Source organism: Pomacea canaliculata, linkage group LG13 (assembly GCF_003073045.1).
Source record: "Pomacea canaliculata isolate SZHN2017 linkage group LG13, ASM307304v1, whole genome shotgun sequence".
Classification (NCBI taxonomy): domain Eukaryota; kingdom Metazoa; phylum Mollusca; class Gastropoda; order Architaenioglossa; family Ampullariidae; genus Pomacea; species Pomacea canaliculata.
Window position 1 is genome coordinate 16,491,785 of NC_037602.1, and position 22,885 is coordinate 16,514,669.

General features: G+C 41.5%; 1 protein-coding gene across 4 annotated transcripts in view; it reads left to right on the plus strand.

Moving 5' to 3' along the window:
• The window catches only part of LOC112554052 (neural cell adhesion molecule 2-like), a 108,849-nt gene that overhangs the window by 78,660 nt on the left and 7,304 nt on the right, over window positions 1-22,885 (plus strand). For 2 of the 4 annotated variants that reach the window (XM_025221632.1, XM_025221633.1), the window contains exons 3-7: window positions 5,119-5,246; window positions 12,895-13,020; window positions 15,807-15,894; window positions 16,834-16,863; window positions 17,107-17,139. In XM_025221632.1, coding sequence (XP_025077417.1) covers window positions 5,119-5,246; window positions 12,895-13,020; window positions 15,807-15,894; window positions 16,834-16,863; window positions 17,107-17,139 — 405 coding nt within the window. The remainder of the gene's footprint in view (window positions 1-5,118; window positions 5,247-12,894; window positions 13,021-15,806; window positions 15,895-16,833; window positions 16,864-17,106; window positions 17,140-22,885) is intronic. The other 2 variants (XM_025221634.1, XM_025221635.1) reach the window with 2 other exon arrangements.

Below are 22,885 nucleotides of genomic sequence, written 5' to 3' on the forward strand. Positions count from 1 at the left end.
TTACTTAATAAATACTTCTCATCAGCATCTCTGGCCTCTGTAAAGGTAAACCTTTCCCCCGAGGTCACCAAATGGCTTTGGGATTTGTGTACGGGGTAAGTAGGGGTGGACCTGTGTTGTCAGTGCTGACTACCCGCCACACAAGAAAACAGTTGTTTGCTATCTCTGTGCATTCCCAGCATGCAGCACGAAGCGCTCCACCTCAACAATCCTCGCCTCCACCTCCGCTTCCCCACCCTGTACTGGCCTGGATTTGTACCGCTGATTAAGCGGGTAGACTAGGGTGTCTTGGTCTTGCTAACACTCCCGACACTCCCCCGCGGTGCACGTGCAGCTTGTTGGAGAGTGCAGGGAGGGAATCTGCGGGCGCGCTTAGGGAATTAGCGGCTCCTGTTGAAATAATAGGTCCCGTCCTCGGCTACGTCACCCTTTGCCCTTTCACCCTTTGGCCTTTACCTACTTCCCATCATGAAACTATCGCTGGAAGTTGTTTAGTTTTTTTTTTTTCTTTGCGGGCTGTTAAAAAATTTCGTTTGTTATGGATCTGTTCGTTGCGGAGTTGAATAACCGGGCAAATATCTGAGAATGAGGGAAAATGGCAGGAACAAGAGTGAATGAAGATGAAGGAAGCAGGTAACAAAAAAAAATGAATAAGGGTATTACAGTGTACACCAGTCTATAAATTTTCCTCGCTACATTACTTTCTGTCTGTTCCACCGACGTCACGTGATCAGTGCGGCTAAACTGGCATCACAGCCGTTATCTCTTGTCTTATTTCCTGATGTTGATGACAATATCGACGGTTAGTCGGCGTTTCCCTCATCTGAGTTTTTCTTTCTCTCTTTCTCTCTCGCTTATCTCCCTGTTTTTGCTCTCCCCGACCCTAGAAAATAACTGGAGAACACTTTTCCTGTCAACCTGACGAGGTTTCGGGAAGGTCGTGTAGTCGTATGAATGGGATGTGGCTGACGATCATCTGCCCCATTTTATTAGCCTGGGGGTCCGACCGGAACTCCGTCATTTGGGAGGCGGGGGAGAGAAGGAGGATCTTGAAGGTTTTGGCGGAAGCGAGCGATCGTCCTTGGAGGTCAAGGGTTGCTCTAGAAAGTGCGCAAAGTTCACACTCTCTTCTTTTCACTAGCACTAAGGCCTTGAAAAAAAATATTTTAATATCGTTTTCATAGGTCTCATTACTGAGTTTGTTAATGTTTATTAATAATCAACAGAAAAAAAAAAAAACTCTAGGTCAACAGATTTTTGTCAGGTGGACTGTTTTTTCTTTTATTTTAAGGGACTTTGTTGGAGTCTCATGGGATGCTAAGGGCATCATAATAAAATGTTTCCATGCTGTGACAATCAGCGCTTTTACTGCTAGGAAAGGGAGATAATTTCTTTAGTGGCGAAGACTACTCTGCTAATTCGCTGGTTTAGATGTAAAGGCCAAATATCTTTCACAGGGGGACGCAAGCGATCAATAAATAAATAAGAAAATAATCAAAGATTAATAGAAAATAATTCATAAGTAAAAAAAAAACTTCATACATACTCAGAAATGTCAGAAGTTGGAATTTACAGTCTATTATTAGAAAATGTAACTATTTATTTATTGTTTATTTAGCACGTGCGTTCCATGGCTTTGTTTGCTTTCATTTACATTAAAACTGTATTTGTCATCAGAAATTTCTAACTTTCTGGCTTACTTGTCACTTTACACGACTGATATAAATACTTGTTGGCGGTGAAGGATAACTTTTTCATCGCTTCTTTATCTACAGTAACTTGATTATAATCAGGTAAAAGGTTTAAAAAGATTATTTGTGTAGTCTGACTTTTGAGAAGAGAGGGCACGGTGAGTCATAGGTCTTTCTTGTTTATTTGCACGATTTTATTTTATCTCGTCTGGACATCTAATGACACTTTAACAAAAAGTTTAATCCATCTTCTGGGCGCTGGAGGAAGCACACGATGTTTTCTTGTCTGCACGCCTATTGATATTCCCCACAAAAAAAGCTGCAACTGTTTTTTTGATTCGCGAAAGTGAAATGTAAAACGTGTCATTTCTCTGAATGCAAATATCACAGTCTGCGAATTATAGAAACAGTTTTGCCAAAGTAAAGAAATGGCTGATCAGGTGGCACACACCGAAAGACAAAGCAAAGAAAAGCGTGATGTTGAGATCGTTTGTCCCAACAGACAGAAAGATTTCTCCTCAGACCTCTCCTTTTCTTTCCTTCTGCCAATCGACCTTTCGTACTCCACAATCTGCGATATTTCTGTCACTCCCTCCAAGCCCTCTTTTGTATTCGCATTTTTCGGTGTCTTCCTTTTCCTGGTGTATTGTTGTGTATTTTATGGGTGGATATTCTACAGGCAAGCAAATATTCTTTTTATGTCATCTAGGGAAAAACATCTTGGGTTCATGCCAGGAGGGAAAAGGATGGTCGTGACAGATCAACTCCATGTAAATTCATTTATGTTATTTTATTTTAATAGAAATGACATGAGTTTAATATTGAAAGCATTCCAGAAAAAATTGAACACACAGTTCGATTAAATTCACAGCGTAAAAGTTTTGAAACATCAAAGATTTGATCCAGTGAAAACAGTCGGAAAAAGGAGAAATGAGAAGAAAACAAATAAAATAAAAAAAAAGAAAAAAAAAAAGAAAGAAAGAAAGAAAAAAGAAAGAAAGAAAGAAAGAAAGAAAGAAAGAAAGAAAGAACAGAACGGAACAGAAAGAAAAGAAAGAAAAGAAAAGAAAGAAAGAAAGAAAGAAAGAAAGAAAGAAAGAAAGAAAGCTTGTTCATGCAGGTCTTTTGAGTGATGACCAGAATCCCTGGTTCATTTCCGGAAGTCTTCTACCGTAGACAAAAATTATGCAAGAGCAGAGATTGGAGACGTGGATTAATCTGTGGTGTGTGAAACACGGAATCAATCAGGTGGTGTCCGACATTGTATGGTGTCTCGCCTTTCAGCATCATGCGATATTTCATCGCGCGCACCTTATCTCCACACGGCACGCGCTGGTGTGTAGGGAGGGAGGACGTCTTTAACACGGGGGAGGGAGAGAGAAGGGGCCTGTAGCATCGCCGCCTCTGGTACCAACAGATGCAAGATCGGACTTGAATGGAGGGGAGAGGTGGGGTGAGGGAGAGAGGGAGATCGTGCATCATGTTGTTGGGGAGGGTGAGTAGGAGGTAAATGAATTAAATTAATTGAAAAGTCCTGGCAGGCAGTCAGGCGATGGAGAAAGGCAACGAGAGCAGATGAATGGGGATAAGACCTCGAGGGTTAGGGAGAGTTCATGCATGATTGACCCCGGGATTGGTACCGATGAAACTTGCTAGTAAGCCACGTTTGGATCCTTCAGTGTCTTTCCTGCTTTGTGTGATTCTTTTTTTTTCTGTGCGCCATTGTTCTCCGAAAACACGTTTCGTGAAACATCCTAAAAAGTGTTTACTAACAGCCGAAACATGTTTCAGTCATTCATCTGTCAGTCATCCCTTGAGTAGTACCGGTCGAGCACATGACCATTTGACGTGGCTCACTATTCCATCTTATTTTCTGAGTTAGTCACCAGGTCCTGTTCAGGATGACCAATCCATTTCTAACATCTGTAAATCATTTTTTTTTCTCTGACTATCGCGGCGTTGACCACTCTCCAAGGTACTTTGAAGGACAGTCTTCGACAAGGTGTCGTGCCGGGTCACATGACCAAACCAAACCAGCTTATGTCCTTCGATTGTTTCAAGTATAGGTTCCTGGTGTCCTACGATCATGGCAACCGTACCTCACACAAATGTTTCCTAAACACTCAAAACTCGTTTATCAACGTCCAAAAGATTTACTAACTCTTAAAACTCGTTTGTCAAAGGTCAGAGTAAATCTACTTTACTCTTAACACTCGTTTATCAGCAGAAACACTCGTTTACTAAACTCCTGAACTCGTTTATCAACAGTTTATTTAAACTCTCCAAATTCGTTTCTCAACAGTCAAAACACGTTTAGCAAACACCTAAAACTGGACTATCAAGAGGCAAAAACACTAAATTCTTAAGGCGGCGACAGATTACAAGTAAAGACAGCAAGAAAATACTTGGCGCCAGTTTTCGTCAATGTCCCTACCATTTTTTTGACTAGCAGAATATTTTAATGGAATGTGTCTATACCATGTTTTCATTGACCATGCCTATTTGTCTGCCTGTCTGTCTAGTCGCCAACCCCTTACAACATTTACTAACGGAAGCGAAACATATTTTTAATTGAACCGTGACAATTAACAAAGCGGGTGAGTGCTCGTTGTCCTGTAATCGATCTCTAGAGGATCATCTCTAGCGACGATAGGCATCCTGAGGTTTTGATGAACAGTCTCCCAGAACAGACTGAGGGCGCCACTGGCGTTCAGTTGTCCGGTGTCGGATGATGGTTGTCGGTCAGAGACCGCCTGTGGGTGTGTGCGTCCCTTTCACGCATGTCTCGACATCACGTGATGTATTTAAGTCGACATCTTCAGCCTTCAATCATCAAAGGCATCTGTAAAGCTTGGAGAGAAATTGCTGAGGTTGAATATAGTTCCAACAAAATATTTTCACGATGGCCACGTTCATCAGTCTGTCATTCATCGCATGAGTGAATCTCTCGTTGACATTAGTTGATCGTAATATTATTTCGCTTGGTATGTCAGAGTTCAATAGTCTATCTCCTTCAAATAATTAATACTTTAGGATTCTTTAATTAAATGTGAAAGGATTTTCCTGTTTGGAAATAAATTGCACTAGCAATATCAGTGGAATAATATTCAAGATCAGAAAGGACTGACCGCCTTGGCTTAAGTTCACGACTGAATGATGGTGAGAGACATTTATAGGAGCGATTATTTTCTAGTTTTGTAGCAAAACCGTACATATAAATACTTTAATAATGAAAATGCTTCAAGAAACACTTTTTTCTTAAAGAGAGATGCGCAAGTTTAAAAAGATAATATCTAGAACAAGATCTGAGACAAGTTTCTTCTGAAAGAAAATCCATTGAGTCATGTAACACGTGTCGGGGTCAACCCTTCTGTCAGATCACAAGTCTGAAGCAAGTTTAATTTTCCTGTCGATGTTGTGATTGCAGTGAGTCGAGCTCAGAACGAGGCTGAGCCTCCACAACCGCGGTTCCTCAACACTCCGCAGAACTTCACCTTCCACGAGGGCGAGCTGGCACGACTGGAGTGCTCCTTGGAAAACCTGGGCACAAAAAAGGCAAGTCTCTTGATAATAAATTGTACAATAAATAAATTATAATAAATTGTGCGTCCATCTCCGTCACAAAAATAAGAGAAAATTGTGTTAAACGAGTCCAGCCTTCAATGTTTTTCCAGCTCCCTCGTGATCTGATCTGCTGGTGAGCCATAACTGAGTGTGGTGATCATGTTTGTTGGACATTTCATAGATTAACATTATTTAATATAGTTCACTTTTGTAAAGAATATAGTGAAAAGGCCCCGTGAACTTAGGGTTGGGGGAGATGAAGATGCTAGACCCTTGCTCAGGGCCAGCTTTTGAAAGGGAACAGTCTACTCCCGTTAGTCCTCGCAGCCTTATCCTCATCCTAAGAGAGAGAACCACTCGTATCCTGGGTCTTAGAGGCTGAGTCACATGAGAATCAAACCGACAAGCTTCATGACTAAAGTGTGGAGGCCACAGTTGTAACCAGTTGGCAGTCCAATGCCCTGTTAATGCAGTGAGGTTCGTAATTCTACTTTGAGAATTTCGCCTTACAAGATAAACCTACCAGACAAGAGGATGAACTGAGTTTTGTTGAATTGTGAAAGATCACGAAAATCATCCCAATTTTTTTATATTTCTTTAGATCATGCGTCACACACACCCACACACCCACGCACGTGAGATAGTGATAAAAGAAAAACAAAGGAAATATAAAGAAAATATCTGGTGCTGAATCAGGACATTGTTAAAAAAAGCATCTGTTGGTCCTGAAGTGATCTCAGAAAAGAAAAAGCAGAAAACTAGGAGTTCAGATAGATATCAGTAAAGAAAGAAAAAAAAAAATAAAGAAAGAGAAAAGGAGAGAGATAAAAAAGAAAGAAAATGAGATGGTTAAAAGCAAGCTCAAACAATCATGGACAAGGAGGGGCCGCGGCATCACACTGGAACCAGCTACCACCATCTAAATTGTGTGATCGCTGAAATTTAAAAAAAAAATCTGTTGTGGGTTATCCTTCCTGCCTGATATGGCGGCGCATGAAATGCGAGAAACAGGTGTTGGCTGTGTTCCTGCCACTGACGACAGAAACACAATCCCTTAAAATACAAACGGAGTGATTCTATCTTCCGAAGGACTTTATTTTTGTTGTAAAGTAAACAACAGACCCTTCAAGAAAATCGAGTAGATGGACTTTCCTAAAAGGATCGCTGCCTTAGGAATTGAGCTTTCATCAATCTCATGTCTTCTCCAGTTACTGGATTTAGAGAAATGGAGAGGATACAATAAAGGTGTTTGCTAAGAAATACCATTCCTCAGAGTTTCTATGACAATGTGTTTGTGGATGGCCAAGCCAAGGATTCTCATTGTCTCAGGTTCTTTGAGCTTTAAAGCCTTTTCTGAATGGACACCCTGATGGCAATGCTTCAGGTTAAATTAATTTAATTCTTAAAGTTAAAAGCGAAGCTAAACTAAGAAAAGGAGAAATGAAGACAAAAATAAGAATTAAGGAGAGCAAAATTGTTTAATTATAGTTTGGATAATGCAAAATTTGATACACAGAGTGAAAGAAATAACGGGAATAAAAAGAAGAAAAGGGATATTAAGAGGAAAAGATGGAAAACAGGAAGAAAAAAGGAAGCATTTAGGCAAAAATGAAAGAAAGGAAAAGAGAAGAAAAGAAAGTAGAACAAAGAACAAAAAACGAAAGAAAAGAAGATGATCAGGTTTTGGGATAAATCGTTTTCACTGACCTGCTTACATGAACCGACAGTAAATTAGGTTCTCGGTTCGCCAGAAAGTAATGAAAGCATAGTAAACCAGTGCCCCGCCCCTGACTGTCGGCAGTCCTAGAATCTCTCCCCCAACCAGCTGGAAAGAGAAAGAAATGTCGGCGCTGGTTTGTGTTCATTTGTAGCAAGTAGCCTCTCGTGAAATCGCTGTTTGCTCTCCAATTTAGTCATTTTTGTTTTTCTGGGATGAGGAGGGAGCTGCACAGTTCTCGCGCTCCGTCTTTTTCTTTCTCCTTATTACCTCACAGTCAGGATCTTCTGCCAAGGGCAACAATAGTGAGTACAGTCCTCGCCCAACATACCATGGCTCTCGTCGGAAGAATCGTTACAATCGTCGCAATAGACACGTAGCTGTTCTTTAGTCATCATGCCGGTCACTCAATATCAACCGTCAATCGTAACACCACCTGTCATTATCCATGACACCACTATGACGTCATCATCACCGCCTTATCATGTTCACCAAACTCTCTGTCTCAAACATCGCGGCCACCCCTACCTCTCACATCCTGTCTTTCTCCCCCGTCCTTCCTCCACACGTCTGACACAAAGTCATCCTGCATGTCACCGACCCTTCTGCCTCTGTAAGTTTTACCTGGCTACAAATTTCTCTATAAAGAAAGAGAGTTTTCCGCTTACAAAGAGAAGGAAATAGAGAGCGAGAGAAGTCGAGGAGTGAAAAGAAAGCAGAAAAGAGAGAAAAAAAAATCATGAAAAAATGTAGAGGAATTAAAAAAGGGCAAAGGGATATAAAGAGGAAAAAACATTGCCCTTATCGGAGGCTTGTGACAGCTGTGTGTATGTGTGCATGCGTTCCCGTGTACAGATGAGTGCGCATGGTGTGTGTGTGTCTTCGTGAGATAGAGAGAGTGAGAAAAAAAAACAGTTCGATATCTCGTAACATTGAAACATAGCCACAAGATTCACTTCTGTTCAGATTTAAAGATGTGTGAGATAACCGGCGCATTAACAAGTCCGCTAACAATTCCTAACAGCTTTGTCGCAGTTAACTCCCTTCCCCGCTTCCACAACCCCTCCCCCACCTCCGCATCTCTCTCCCCCCATATACAACCTCAAATGTATGGGGGCGAGTATCAGCCAAAATGGCAGGTCGTTATTGTCGGCATGACAGATCGTTGCAGGCTGCAGACAGTTTGTCGGATGCACTGCTGCATTCGGATTAAACGGCTCATTTAGCTGCAGTGATTATCATGTCCATCCTGCTGGTGAAACAAAAGTCTTTACATCAGATTAGGGAACGGTTTTATTACGCACCCGTGTGTGATGATGATGATGATTGATGTTGATGATGAAGATGAAGAAGAAGAAAAAGAAGAAGAAGTTGGAAGGCCACAGACCCATATCAACATCAAAATACACCTAGTTAAATGCATATCAACATTGAGTGGCATACTTTATTGGCCGCATTTCCAAATATCTAAAGCCATGACTACACAATAAAAACATCTTGAGAGACACTCGCTCGCCATGCTAAGGTGCACGTGATCGCAGTCACGTGACCAGGCCTTGTGGAGGCTCGTGCGGTGAAGCCATGCTGCAGACGCTCACCTTGTGCGAGATTAAGCTATCACGAAGCAAAATATTTGAGGATACCACATCAAAAGCGAGCGCCGACAGTCTTAGATCCCAGGTGAACCGTGGGCCTCTGTGAAGGCGGTGAGATGACAGGTAAAATCGTCGAGATGCCCAGCTGCCGGAGGGAAATGTGCCTCCACTGGCTCCAATTATTTTTCCCCCGTTTTCTGGCACTCTCCTCATTCTCATGTGTGTGGCTTCCTCTCTAAAAAATCTGTACACCTGAGTTTGTGAGCGTGATTCGGCATACAGGCATGCATAGTGTGTATGTGTGCGTGCGCGGAAGCATATTCTGCGCTCCCATCGCCTCTCCTCCCGCCTCCTACCAACAGTTTTCCAATTTCCTCCCGCTGTCGACTCTGTCATTTTCACGTTGGCTGCCCTCGGCGCCTCATTCACGCTCTGACATCACCATCACCAGACACGCCAGTTCATTTTCTCTTGTAACCCTCCAGTCGCTCGACGTCTGCTTTAAAAAATATTTCCTGCCGCAAAAATTTCCGAAGAATGTCTCTAAAGTTTCATCATAGTTGGGGCAGTCACTCTGCGCCTACCCCACTCCACTCTGTGCTACACTTCCACAAGATTCCTGCGCGCATAATCTTCACCGTTTCCGTTGGTGCATGCGAACATCGTGTAAGATGACCGCAGGTTTCATTTTAATTAAACAATTCATGAATAGAAAGTGTGACTTGCTCATTGCTACAACCTGCCTGCACTGTCTTCTAACCACATCCTATCTGTAGGTGTGTCGTGATATTCCTACATTTTCTGCGAACGCCGATTTGTTTCCCCTTGTAATATTCACCAGTTACATCTGCAATATTTCGCAACCATTATTATTTCCTCTGAGTGCATGATGACACCAGAGAGATTCGACAGCGTTTCAACATCAGGTATTTCCGTTACATCCGTTCCTCTCACACCCATTTCTCTTCTTTCATAATTTCCTCTGCCCTTTCTCACCCTCACGTTACCTACTTAATTTTTTCCGTACTCATAGAATCTGTGTAACCGTAAAAACCCTAAAAAATGATAGGAGATCAGAACTAAACTTCACTCCCTCCGTCCGCGACTATCTCAAGAACCAATCATTTCACTGAAGTACCCATAATCTGTGGACTGGATGGACGTGTGAAAAACACAACTCAGCTTCTTGTTCTCTGATAACAAGTTTCTGACAGCAACTGACCGCGGGTGTTCTAACTGCCAGACCGTATCCATACCTAGAATCAAATATACCCCACCCTTCAGTTTCTCCTTATTACAAAAATAGGTTTACCACTCTCTGGACGTTTTCTCGTAAATCAAGCGAAATGTGAATGTAATGTAGTCCATTAATATTCCAGTTGAGCTTTCTCTCGTTCGCCACCAAGACTTTATTCTGAAGAGCAGAGCAAGGGCCGGGTACTTGAGAATTGTCTATGAACTTATTGACTGTCAATTACTGAGAGGAGACATTTCAACCAAAATGTACCTCCTGCATCCTCATCCTACCTTTCTAATTTCTTTTTAATTGCTGAAAGTCATTGCCAGCCATCGTGATCACTGCTTACCACTATGCAAAATACGGTTCGGCAATGTCATGCAAATTTCTACCTTCTTTAAAAAAAAAACTCCTATCACTGTAAGGAGATTGAAGAGTGCTGACGAGGGCTGAAGCGAAGCATCATCCGTATAAATCAGCAACTCAGTCGACAGGTAATGATCATCAAATATGCGTCACGGCGTTTTAAGGATCGAGCGCAGGGGTAGGCTGGGAATTCTTAATTGCTGGGTGGAAAGCCAAGCTTTGCCAAATTATGCGTTCAATCTTCTCTTGATTAACACAGTCTGCGTTTTATGGAAACTATTAGTCTCAGCGTAATTTCAAATGTCTTATTGAAAACGTATCTTTTAAGAAAAACTCCGGGTCTCTCTCGATGTGCTTAAAGATGTTTATGACCATCTTACATGTCTAGTCATTTTTGTGATATGTAATGTGATTACAAGTACCTCGCCTTGAATCTTGCTCACTTTCTTCAGGTCTTTTGTGCGTTATCCTGCACTAATTAATTTTGCGATAAACATTAGTACTTGTTTTAATTACAAAATACTAAAAATAATCAGCAGTTCTGGTGTGAAAAAAAATTATTTGTTGTGTGACAACAGAACATATCTGTTGCTACATATCTGTCTTTGATTTCCTGATATGGAAAAGGTGAAAACATTGCAATCAATGTCAAAAGTAAAGCAGATTGACACGGAGCTGGAAGACAGCTATGAAAGAAAGACAGGCTAAGCGAAATAAATCAAGAAAGCAAAACAAAGGATAATGATGTCTTCTACCTGTGAAAGGTACCTGATGACACATTTAGTGAAAGGTAACGGGTTAATGTCATCGCCTGCTTTAAATCCGGAAAAAGTAGTCTTCACTCAAAACTTGATGAGACAGACTAGGGTCAGTAAAAACAGTCCACTTAATATTTAAAAGATGTACATAAACAGCAAACTTTTCCTCTTTCGATTTATATATATATATTCGGGGATTGCTGGCTCTCTAAATGTATATATATATATCAAATTATAATAAATCGAGTAGATTCATGCAAAAATCAGACGGAAAATACACGGAGATAAGATCGGTTCACACCATGGTGAACTATCCAAAACTTGTTTTCGTGACAGCGACTCTAGACGATAAGACATCGGTGCTGAAGAGAAAGATTTATAGAGAAGACTGTTGGAGTGTCCTTCGTTGAGGCTGCGTGACCTGTCTACAAAAATAAAATCAATGACGATTCCATGAAGGCTTTCTTCTCACCTTACCTGTATTCATTAACATTCCTTCAAAGTCGTTGCTTTGACAACGTCCTGCACCAAAGTTTGCTCGCGAGATAGCAAGTAGTCCCTGGACCAACAGGCTTGGAAAGAAGCAGGAAGCAGAATCGATCACCAATGATCCGTAGAATCCCTTTGTTGTTGTTACGGGATACTGTTTGAAGAGTTGAGCCAAACTTGAAACGGTTCTTTTAATTATTAATTAATAAAGCTGCAAAGCCCTGTTAGAAATCGTTCGCAAGGGTAAAGATCTGAACATACGTGTTGCAAATGCCCGAATTAACCAATCCGTTATCTGCGGGGTGGCAACAGTCATTTGCGGGGTGGACACAGTTATTTGCAGGGTGGACACAGTCTTTTGCAGGGTGGCCACAGTCATTTGCAGGGTGGACACAGTCTTTTGCAGGGTGGACACAGTCATTTGCAGGGTGGACACAGTCATTTGCAGGGTGGACACAGTCATTTGCAGGGTGGACACAGTCATTTGCAGGGTGGACACAGTCGTTAGCGGCAGACAGCTCATACGACAGCAATTAAACTTTGTAGTCCAAACCGTGGCAACAGCTGTTGTGTTGCTTGCCAAGATCAGCGGCTCGTGGAACGAGGACAGAGGAGTGCAGACCGCACGCGAGCGATAACAGCTGTGGAGTACACTTCTCCAACGATCCCAGACCGTCTCTCCGAGATTTCTTTTTTTTTTTTTTTGTCCCTCCCTCGCAGGCTGGAGGAGAACGAAAGGCACGAGGTTGTGCTGACTAGTCTCTTGCTGCAAGCAGGGGCGACATTTTGGAGGTATAAAGAAAAGATCTCATGGAAGTGTCGTCAGACGATTTTGACGATAATATGCAGTGTGAGACTGGGCGTGTCTATCCCGGGATAGATGGAAACTGCAATAAATAAGTCATGCATTGATTTATGGATCTGATAAAATATTTTATTGTATTAAACAATATATTTTATATTATTGAGGAGAGATATTGTTTGATTATAGATGAGATAAATATTATTTTTGCCTTTCTGTGAGTTGGAAATTTCGATGTCATCTAAATCAAATTTTCCCGACATTATTTTGCTGTGATATGGACTCTTTTATGTTTCCATTTACAATTTGCCCGTATATGTTCATGTAAGAGAGAGAGAGGATCTTATGTTGCAAAATGCAAAATAGAGAAAATAAGTGCCGGTGCACGATACTTGGATTGGGAAGATGCTCGTAATTAAACTTATATATACATTCAGGTTTGTTTGTTTTTGTGCAAAGACCTACATTGGCATAGAACATTTTGTTAGTGGTATGTAAACAGTTTGAAGTAATTCAAAACATTTTCATTGGTGCAGAACATTTGTAGTGACAAATAACATTGTTGGTATACAATATGTTGTATCACTAAATATATTTTCACGGAGGCAGAGCATTTGGAGTGAATGCAGATTATGACAACTAGCGGTAATGTAACCACGCCTCCTTATCTTGCAGGTGATCTGGCGGAAGTCGTCGGACCCCAATCCTTTGACCATCGGCCGCAAGACGTTTGTTGACGACACGCGGGTGATGGTGGAGCACATACCTCTGACCCCGGACTGGCCGCTGTTGATAAAACAGGTGAAAGCTGCTTCAACTCCTGAAACTTTGCCTTGTGACATGCACTCGACACACTGACAGACAGACGGACGGACGGACGGACGGACGGACGGACGGAAGGAACAGACTAAACATACCGAACAGAACAGAAAGACTGTCAGACTGGTAATGAGAAAGGCGGGACAACTTTATAAGATTGTCCCATAAGTAAATATAAGATAGAGGAAGAGAATCGATTTGCCATGAAAGATTTCAGTAGGGAATGGCAGAACTCCATCATGGATTAAAAGGAAAGATTTGTCAAACGCTTAGGCGACGCGGTTTGTAATGGATGTGCCAGTCAGTATCATGTAGACAGGAGAGTAACGAATAAATGAAATAATACATACAGATCAAAGAACACGGGAGGAGGAATTCTTACAATAATCTACCAACTAGGAAGAAAAAAAATGAGACGCATAAAAACCTTGACCTTTGCACGCAATTTCTCTCTCTCTCACACACAAACACACACATTTTAGAACATTTATTTTTCACGCACTAGAGATTATTATCTCCACGTATATGTATTTAAAACCAAAACAAGCGAAAAGGTCCGGAATATCTCAATTTGTGGTTTTCATCGCATTTCTTCCTGGCGCGTGTGTGCTAACCAAACACAGGGAAGAGCTAATTTTGAAGTCAAATGACAGCAAGATTTCAAGAATGGCATTTTGAAAAAAAATTTGGAGCACAGAAAAAAAACTAACGCAAGCATTTTATCCCTCTCGGCTGCCACTAAGTAAAAACCTCGTACACGATTGAGAGGAGATGGTCTGAGACTTTGCTGCCTTGCTGTCACAGGACAGAGCTCACCATCTTGCCAGTTAAACATGGTGGCGAGGGAGTGAAAAAAAAAAAAAATAGAAAACCGCATAAACTAAATCCGAGAGCATATTTTAGTTAACTAGAATTCTTTGATTAGAAATCGGTTTAAAAGCAAAAAAAAAAAAAATTAGTACATCAGACGAATTCGTTTGACAGTGACAATCTTGTGAGTATTTCATCATCGTCTTTAAAACACTTCATCACGATGTCAACAATCTTTCATCATTGCACATCAAGAATCTGGTATTTCATCTCATTTTTATCCAGCATACGGTCCACAGTCAAAGATAAGTAGATAAATTGAAGGTTGACGAACAAGATCAGCGCTTCTAGGCGTGGCCATAAAAATAATATATAGATATATATTGGGGAGCATTCATTAACGAAGGTAAGTCGTCGCTTCCGGTACATCAAGGGCAAGCGTCTTGTTTCCAAAGTTATAATATGGTGTCCAGACTCCTTTGGGATCGTACTTCAGTGGCAAAGATGCCCTGGGGTAAGGCAACATAAAGCAGTATCTGTGGGGCTTGGACAGTGCGTCGTAACTAAGGAGACAAGACGATTTTCTTCTTTTTATTTTGTCCACTGGTAATGACTTCATGAACAGGAGCCCTCGAGAGTTTCGTGACAAAGAAACTGCTTGTCCTCTTTGAAATTCTTAAAACCTGTAAGAGGCACCAACGCTTCTTCTTAAAAAAACTGTTCCTAGAACGAGTTTTCTTGTCCTTCTTACAGTCTAAGAGACAGTTCCTCTCCATCCTCCATCATTTTCTTTCGCTGAGAAAGCTTCTATCGGACTACTTCGGGTCTCTCACAGTCAATGTAACAGTCACTATGGTCTGTCCTTAAAACTGTGTGAACACGAGGTTAGGGAGGGACATCACTAAATCACCTCCAGTCGTAAAAGCTTCAGGACGACTAACACTCTAAATTGTAGGAAATGGTCGGCAGTTGACCGAGATACTTTCCTGAATAGTCAGAAAAAACTGAGCTAGACAAATCCTTTGTTCGGGTCGTTGAGGGTTGTGTTCCCTTGGTTCAGGATCCTTGAGTACAGGGGTGTGGTATTTGAACAGGGTGTCTGGACACTCTCTCCTGCTCGGACAATCACGGGTAAGCTCGATAGCACACAGGATAAAGTCAGTGTTCACGGTTAGAGAGGGAGGTGAGCTACTTACCGCTTCCCTTTCTCACTGTGAGACAGCAGACTGAAGTGTCAGGTTCAGGAACCTGAATCAACTTTGCACATGATCCAGGCAATGCCAAGGTGAAGCCTTCAGAGGTCTTTCAATGGGGGACACGTCTTGCACCAGGCTGCCTGACTTCCTGGCTTTCACAGGGAAGGTCCAGTGACCTAATAGTGTGTCCAGTCACCTAGTGGGTAGTGAACTGTAGTTCAGAAGAATTTCACCGAGTTCAATACCACTATGGCCTGTGACTGTACCTAACTCCCTCTGTACCTCAGAATCATTAATTGACCAGAAGAGGAACACACAAGGAGAAAGGTACTTTTTGCATTGTATGCCAAGTTGCTCATACCAATGGAGAGTTAGACTTTCTTCTACATTGTACCTTTCCTGAAACAGAAACTATGACAGCTGATGCGAACACAAAAAAGGAGTGTACATAGATATAATACTAGTAGTAATTATGATTCTCGGAGAAAAGGTGGGTAAGGAAAGACGGAGGAGCAAATCACTATGTAATTAACGCTGAATAGAACGTGATTTAGCAATAAGTTAAATAAAACAAAATAAACCAATGCAATAAAAAGGAATAAAAAATCAAATACAACAAAACTAAAATAAACTAACAATAATAACTAAAAGAAACTAAAATAAATAAAACACAAAAACCAAACAAAAAAATGTGTGTAAATTCACCTATGATGATACACCCAGACGTCCCTTTGTCACTCTAACACCTGTAAATGTCAACAGGTGAGGCTGGACGACGAGGGACAGTACGAGTGTCAGGTGGCCTCAAGGGACAGAGAGCTGAGACGATACGTCAACCTCATCGTATTGCGTGAGTTAGTCAGGCTGTCTGTCTGTCTGTCTGTCTGTCTGTCTACCTGAGATGTGATGTACAGTGTCAACAACCACCTCCATCTCACACCTGTTTGCTTATTCCATGACCCTGTACACAAACTCTCTAGTTCTTGCAGTCTTTTCTGTTTCGCTCTCATTGTCGCACTTCTGAAGTTGTTTTTTTTTCACCTACAGCAATGTCTGCTTCACATCTGTTTTTTTTTTTTTTTTGTTTTTTATTTTGTTTTTGGTTTTTTTTTTATTTTCTCACCTGCAGTCACATCTTTTGCGTTTCTGGTCTGCAATTTTGTTTCCGTATTTTTATTATTATTTTACAAGCCATCGACGTCCTCAAGAACTTCATGATCAGAGCATTTCAAACCGTTAGGATGAGTATACATGACTGATAATGCTTTCACAAGGTCAGTGGGCAGAGAAAGAGTTGTTATATATATTCTAGCACGGCACGCAAACAAATAGTTAAGCTTAGACAGAGTTCCTGTGTTGTGGTTTGCCATGACAGCGAGTTAACCTCAGCCCCAGGGCCGGTCAGACAGACAACCGCTTTGTCTTCCCAGATACTTAACTGCGGGAGGTTGTGAAACAGGAGATACAGAGGGTTACAATGTTATTAAAGCATTTTACACTGTGTAAAGTAAATAAAGTAAAAGACTTACATCACTTAGCTCCATCCTGATCCTACAGATTGTTTACTTTGTGTTCATTAGTAATATGAATGCTTGAAGGTATTTCAATGCCACAAACATTTATCATCACTGTGTGTGTAACATGCCATGTATACTAGACTGTTATATTGTGAATACATCGCATCCTAAGCAGAATCAAATGCCAGACGGATGGGGACAGGCTTGCTAGAGAGAAAAAGAAATTAGGAAGTTGGAACTGTACGTGGTAACGTGTGTTCTGTATTTTGCAGCTGGAATAAAAAGAAAAAGGGTTAGACCAGGTATGTATTCATTGTTTTCTTTCTTCTTTGATATCCATCGAGAACGCTTGCCGATGTGAACAAACTCGTATTATGGGCATGTGTGCGCCTGCAATAATCTTTAGTTGTGCACTCACAAACTCGTACACACCGACATACACACTCACAGACATGCACGCTCACATTTGTTTACTGTAGTCAAAAAAAAAAAAAAAAAAAAAAAAGAAAAAGAAAAGAATGAAGGTGGAATTCATGTTCTTGCAGGGAATTCGAAAGTCCTACCACATGACACGGGAGGTAAATGCGATGTCTAGACAAAGTGTTTTCTCAGTGGTCGCAGCCTCCACATTCTTTTTGGATCATCGTCAATAGAACACTTTTTTGTAGCCTCCCTTTCCCCGCCCCCACCTCCCCCCTGTTTACCCCATGATTGTGACAACTTGTTTTGATGTTTAGATGGCCTGTACCTACACATTATAGATAGAGATACAGGGTTGTGTTGTGTCGACCGGAGCTCAGAGGTGTCGACTGTCATCACACCTAGATGTAGAGGATGTGATTGATGTAAGAGTTAATAGCTGACCTCTTCAGATGAGCTTTGGATGTTGTGCTATGATGGTGATGTGTTAGTTATTGTCTTCTTGCACGTAAATATGGAAAATTTTGTGATGCCATCTTGCGATTGGTTCTTCAGAGCTTAGGGAATGGTTTGGAAGCTTGCACAGCGTATCTATAAACTCACCAAATCTTTGGAGTTTTTTTTCAAGTAAACATATTTTTCAATCACTTTTTTGATTAAGCATCGATGATAAATCTAATTCAGACAGATCACCATTACTGAGATAAATTTACCTTCAGTCGATCGCACAGTTCAGAACAAAGAGTTCATCTCGCCAACAGTTGTCCAGCTGGCAAACGAAATAACGAAATTTTTGCGCTGGAGTGTTTGGTCCTTGGGGAGGAAACCTCGGGGAATAAACCGTTTGGCAGGAGAGGTCGGAATGATAGAATTAATAGCGTGTATCGAGGCGGTGACAGAAGGGGAGTTAGTGCCAGACCAGTCTTTACTGGAGCTGAAAGTGTTTGGCCTTGTAATGGGCAGATGACTTGGCGCAGTGCACATCCAACTCCATTGCATGTCCCTCTGTATCAAAACACGACCACCCACCAGTCTTTTGAGACCTTCACTAATAAATAACCCACCCTGCAAATCAAGGCTGGGTCTCGGAGTTCAAAGCTCCGGGGTGGCCTTGTAAGGGACTATGGTGGTACGACCTTATTTTTGCTGTCCTTTGGCAGCACGCATGCGCAAACAGTCCTTTAACGGGTGTGAACTAAAAGCAGTAGTTTAAATCACAGTTGATTTATTTTCCTAAAACTTCTATAGCATAGTGTGTAAAGCAAGTGCCTTTGAAAGTGTAGGTGGAAATCAGTTTGTTTGTCTTATCTTAGTGACAATATTTTATTAATTATATTAAATTTTGATACACAAATCGAGTCCGCTGCATAATCTGCTGGTGACCGAAAAGACAGCAAGTGGACAACCAGAAAAAAAATTCATCACCATGAATCACCGACACATGTTTGAAGCGAAAGCCTGAGTTATAAGTCATCAGTAGAATGATTACCGTTCGCCGACAAGCAGGATTTTCTTTAAACGCCGTGCACGTGCACAAGGTGAAAGGTCACAGCTCGGTGTTCGGTGCGTGGCGTGAGCTCACGAGCAGTTCGTTCCTCGCCCAGAGCACGTGCAGGACGCCGCAGAAAGCGATTTAACACATGAAGTGAGATGCTGGCAGGTAGAGATCAAACCAGCAGGTACAACAGGTATGAGGAGAGTGCGCGTGCGTCTGTGTGAGAGTGTGTGTGTGCGTGTCAGTCATTACATGATGCAGAAAGTTTGAAAACGTTTGGGGGATGCTAGACAGGGGGAGAATGGGGTGATTTCCAACTGCAGGGGTCGTATTCACTGAGTAGGTTTAATTAACCGGTTGGTTAGCCTACCCTGATGGTAGGTACCCGCAGGTAAGGACTTTGTCGCAGTCATGACCACTAAATAAGCTCGCCATCATATTTTATCGTTGGCCGTGTTATCGGAGATGTTAGCCAAGAGTTGGCAGTGTACATATTGCAGAATCCTATGTGTTTGGTCAGTTGGGATTCACAAGTGCGCAGTACATCAATCCTGGCTTCTTCCTTGGAAGTTTGTTTGTCTTCATCACCAAGCTGTGGCAGTTTGTCAGTGGGTAGCTACCCGACGCCGTGATTACTGCCCCCGGCAGTGGTTTTCCATGCTGGTTGTGACGTGTACACCAGCGGCTGGCCACGCGTTCATCCTACTTACATACAGTAGAGTTTGCAAGCTAATTAACCACTTCCGGATGCTTTTTAAAACTTAATTATGGCTTAGAAAACACACTGACTCATGTGCAAAACAGAATTCCACAGCAAACTGAAAATGTCTTTAGAGTTTAGCAAAGCTATGCTTTAAAATATTTCAATTTTTTAACAATAAATTTTTCTGTCGTTCATCGCCAGTTTCGTTCGAGATCATTTTTCTGTGTTTTTTCGGTGATTATTGACCTGCTTCATTTTCCGACAAGGAACTGAATGAAAATATCGACGTGTCAAGAATTTTAGGAAAAAAAATTCAACCCATCCACATCGATCTGAAAGAACTGTTTGGGTGGACATGTTTCTTTGCTTGGGTAGAGCTCCGTGCAATATATCTATTTTATGTAAGTATAAAAATAGAGAAGGCGCGCGTGCACACACACACATACACAAGTTGTCGTGAGGTCGACTGTAAACTTACCCCTCGTTCATCGTCACCCTTCTGATGTTGGACAAGGCATCCCTGGCTTCTCAGATAGCAGTCGTAGTTAACGCTCATGACAGATGCCCTGCCGCCTGGAGCTTTGTAGTAATGTAGCTGTGTATGCTTCCTTTAGATTGCAGCCTTTGTTGTCAGGCTCATCTTTGTCAAGGTACTTCAGCCTTTTTTTCACAAGATTCTCCGATTCCTCCATCACCTTTCAGGAGCACACTGATGTTTTTTGGCTGCAGACGCTGCACAAATGTTGCAGAGCGATTGGAAAGATGCGATGCTTAGATATAAAAAAATCATAGTTACACATGCACACAAAAGCGTGAATTATTCATACGTTAACACAAACATTCATTTTCTTTTTTTCCTTTTTTTTTTTTCTCTCTCTCTCTCTTGACAACAGAAGCAAATGTGACAGCATTTGTTAGCGAGTAGAGTAATTTTGGTGGACAGGAGACTTCAATCTTTTTTGCTGATGATGTTTTGGCGAAAAAAATATTCTCAAATTCTAATACTTATCTTTCTTTCTTGTTCCTTATTTTTTTCTGTCTTTAAAGCGCTTAAAAGATTTTAATTCTTGATTATATTATTAAAGACTTACGCTCGTTTCTTAAGAAATAATGTCCTTAACTGCACTTGTTAAACACAATTCTTTTAGAGTAGGTTATATTGACATAACCTGATTACATAAAGACATTGTTAAGTAACCGTATACATGATAGGTCTTCTCGAATGTCTACTTTTCTTTTCCTACAGTATTTTTGAGCTTTCCGTGTCTTTCGTAACCACTGTTGTCTGTCAGCCATGTCTTCGGACAAAGGATCTGGAAATGCGTTTAAAGACTTTAATTAGCTGTCGCTTCTCGACACTGAGAGCTTCTTCATTCGTCTTTGAGAATCGCAGACCAAAAAATTCCGCTTATTCCCTGAAGAAGCAGACATTGTTTTTAGTACCCAAAAAGCCAGTTAAGTCTGTGGAATCTTGCTGATCCGGGTTTCTGGAAACAAATATATCCACAGCCTGCAGGACTGATGGAGTAGAACATCCATTTTATCGTAAAGTGGGATCATTCTTTCGATTTCTTCCCTCCTCCATTCCTCGCACTCATTAGTCCACACATCCATCCCTTGCTTCTATTTTTATACCTCCCTTTCTTAAACAAAGCTTATTTACACAAGGGCATACCTTATCGACATATACGCAATCATTCTTATTCTCTCTTTCCTCCTTCTTTCTTTCTCTATCTCTCTCTATCTCTACTCCCTTCCTTGACATCTCCATCTAAATAATTGCAGACATGTATTCACTCACATTCGTCGTTTTCAGTCATTCAGTAAACCGGAAGTTGCAAAGACTTAACTATTTTTGCACTCGTTTAATAATATATACAAGAACAATTAGCTGGATCACAGATGCCCTCAATTTTACCCTGCGTGTTCGAAGGAAAGCTTCGGCCCACCCGGATCGATACCCTAATTAGCTGGCTAGCCAACTTCGGTAACTCCAGACAAAGTTCTGACCCTCGGAAATTAGGGGCGGTCGTTTTCCGTCCGGTGGTCAAGACAGAACTTGACCAATGGCATGAGAGATGCGATTGGACTGAAGACGTTGGCCAGATACTCCACCGAAGATTTATTTATGGTGTAAAAAGAATCTCCTGTGTCCATTGAGACGGGTAATGGTTGAAAGGAAAGATGCATATCCCTTGGCTTTTGTGATTTCTGGACTTATTAGGGACTGGACTTCACAACCCTCGACTGCTTCTGTCTGTCTGTTCATCTATGTCTGGTGTGAATGCGTGTGCGCGCGGTCGTGCATTCTTTCATTTATTGTTTATTTACTGTTGTAGATGGTTGAGATGGTTGTCTGCTTGACACTTCCTGTGTGACTTAAACCGATAAATGCCGAAGTCTGAAGAAATTACTAGACCAGATGTCTTTCGGCGCTGGCTTGGTTGGGTGTGAGTCTTCAACTGTTGAGAGACAGCAAGCCGTCAGGTTTGCCGAATGGCTTTCTGGTCACATCATCAACTGCTTTCTTTTCTGAAAGAAAAGGGAAAAAATTGTAAGGTGGGCATTGAGTGACAACGAGAAAAACAGAAAATCTTCATTTGTCAAACTGGCTTCGATAACTACAAGCTGCAAGCAAAAAAGTGGAGAAAGTCATTTGGCTGTGAGGTGCCACCATTATCGAAGTCTCACTTCCAAACAGTTTGCCAGACTGTCGGCGCATCGCTTCTTGGCGCCTGGCTCCTGATCGGTGTTTACAGTTACAGCCTCGTTTTCGCCCCGATATTTTTTCTTTCTTTTCCGCCATTTGCATCGTCTGGTCTCAACTCATCTATCACGTGGTTGCAGCATTTCCCAGCTCGTTAAATGACTTTGTCTAATGCTTACTTTTGTCTAGTCTTTCCTCAGTACTTTGGCCATCGCTTTTTTGTTTTGTTATTTTGAAAAACTTTTGTAAAAAACTATCCGGACATTATCGTTCATTCTCACTGTTTCTTTAACTGAAGCACTCCCTCCCTTCTTCTCAAATACCTTTGCCAATCGTTGTTTCATTCTCTCTATTTTCCACTCTACACTACTTTGGCCAATCTCTTCTTCCTTCTCCAGAACTTCTTAGAAAATCGAAAATACTCTTTAAAAACTGTCCTCGCCCTCTTTTCCGCTCTCTCTTATTTTTCTTTCTGTCTCCCTTCCTCTTCAGTCATTTAAAATCCCGGCTAATGATAAAGTCCATAAAATGATCAGAGAGGTTTTCTGAGTCTTGTGTAGCGACCTCACATGAAATTTCATGCCTGACCAGCTCCCTTCGTACTATGTAAGACTAACGACTTGCATGATATATTGGAACCGCCTCCTTCATGTTCGTGTCTAGTGACTGTGCTGTGCATCGTTCATAACCTCTACTAGAGTGTGACTAATGATTTCTGAAAATATTATATATGACAGGAGATCCATCGCTTTTTTTTACCTGCAGTTCTATTTATAACAAATGAACCCACCCTTCAAATGAATACCCTTAATGAAGACTGCAGCTTAAATATTCGGTTGTATCTCAGAAGGTAAAGCTGCCTGGAGTTGTCTGTCCTTGCTACTTCATTCCTTTAGTGTGTTCACGCGAATAGTTGTAGGATATGGGGAGAGAAGGACCTTCTCTGTCTACAATCATGTTGTTCAAACTGTAGGCTTCTTCCCAAAAATTGAATGTTTT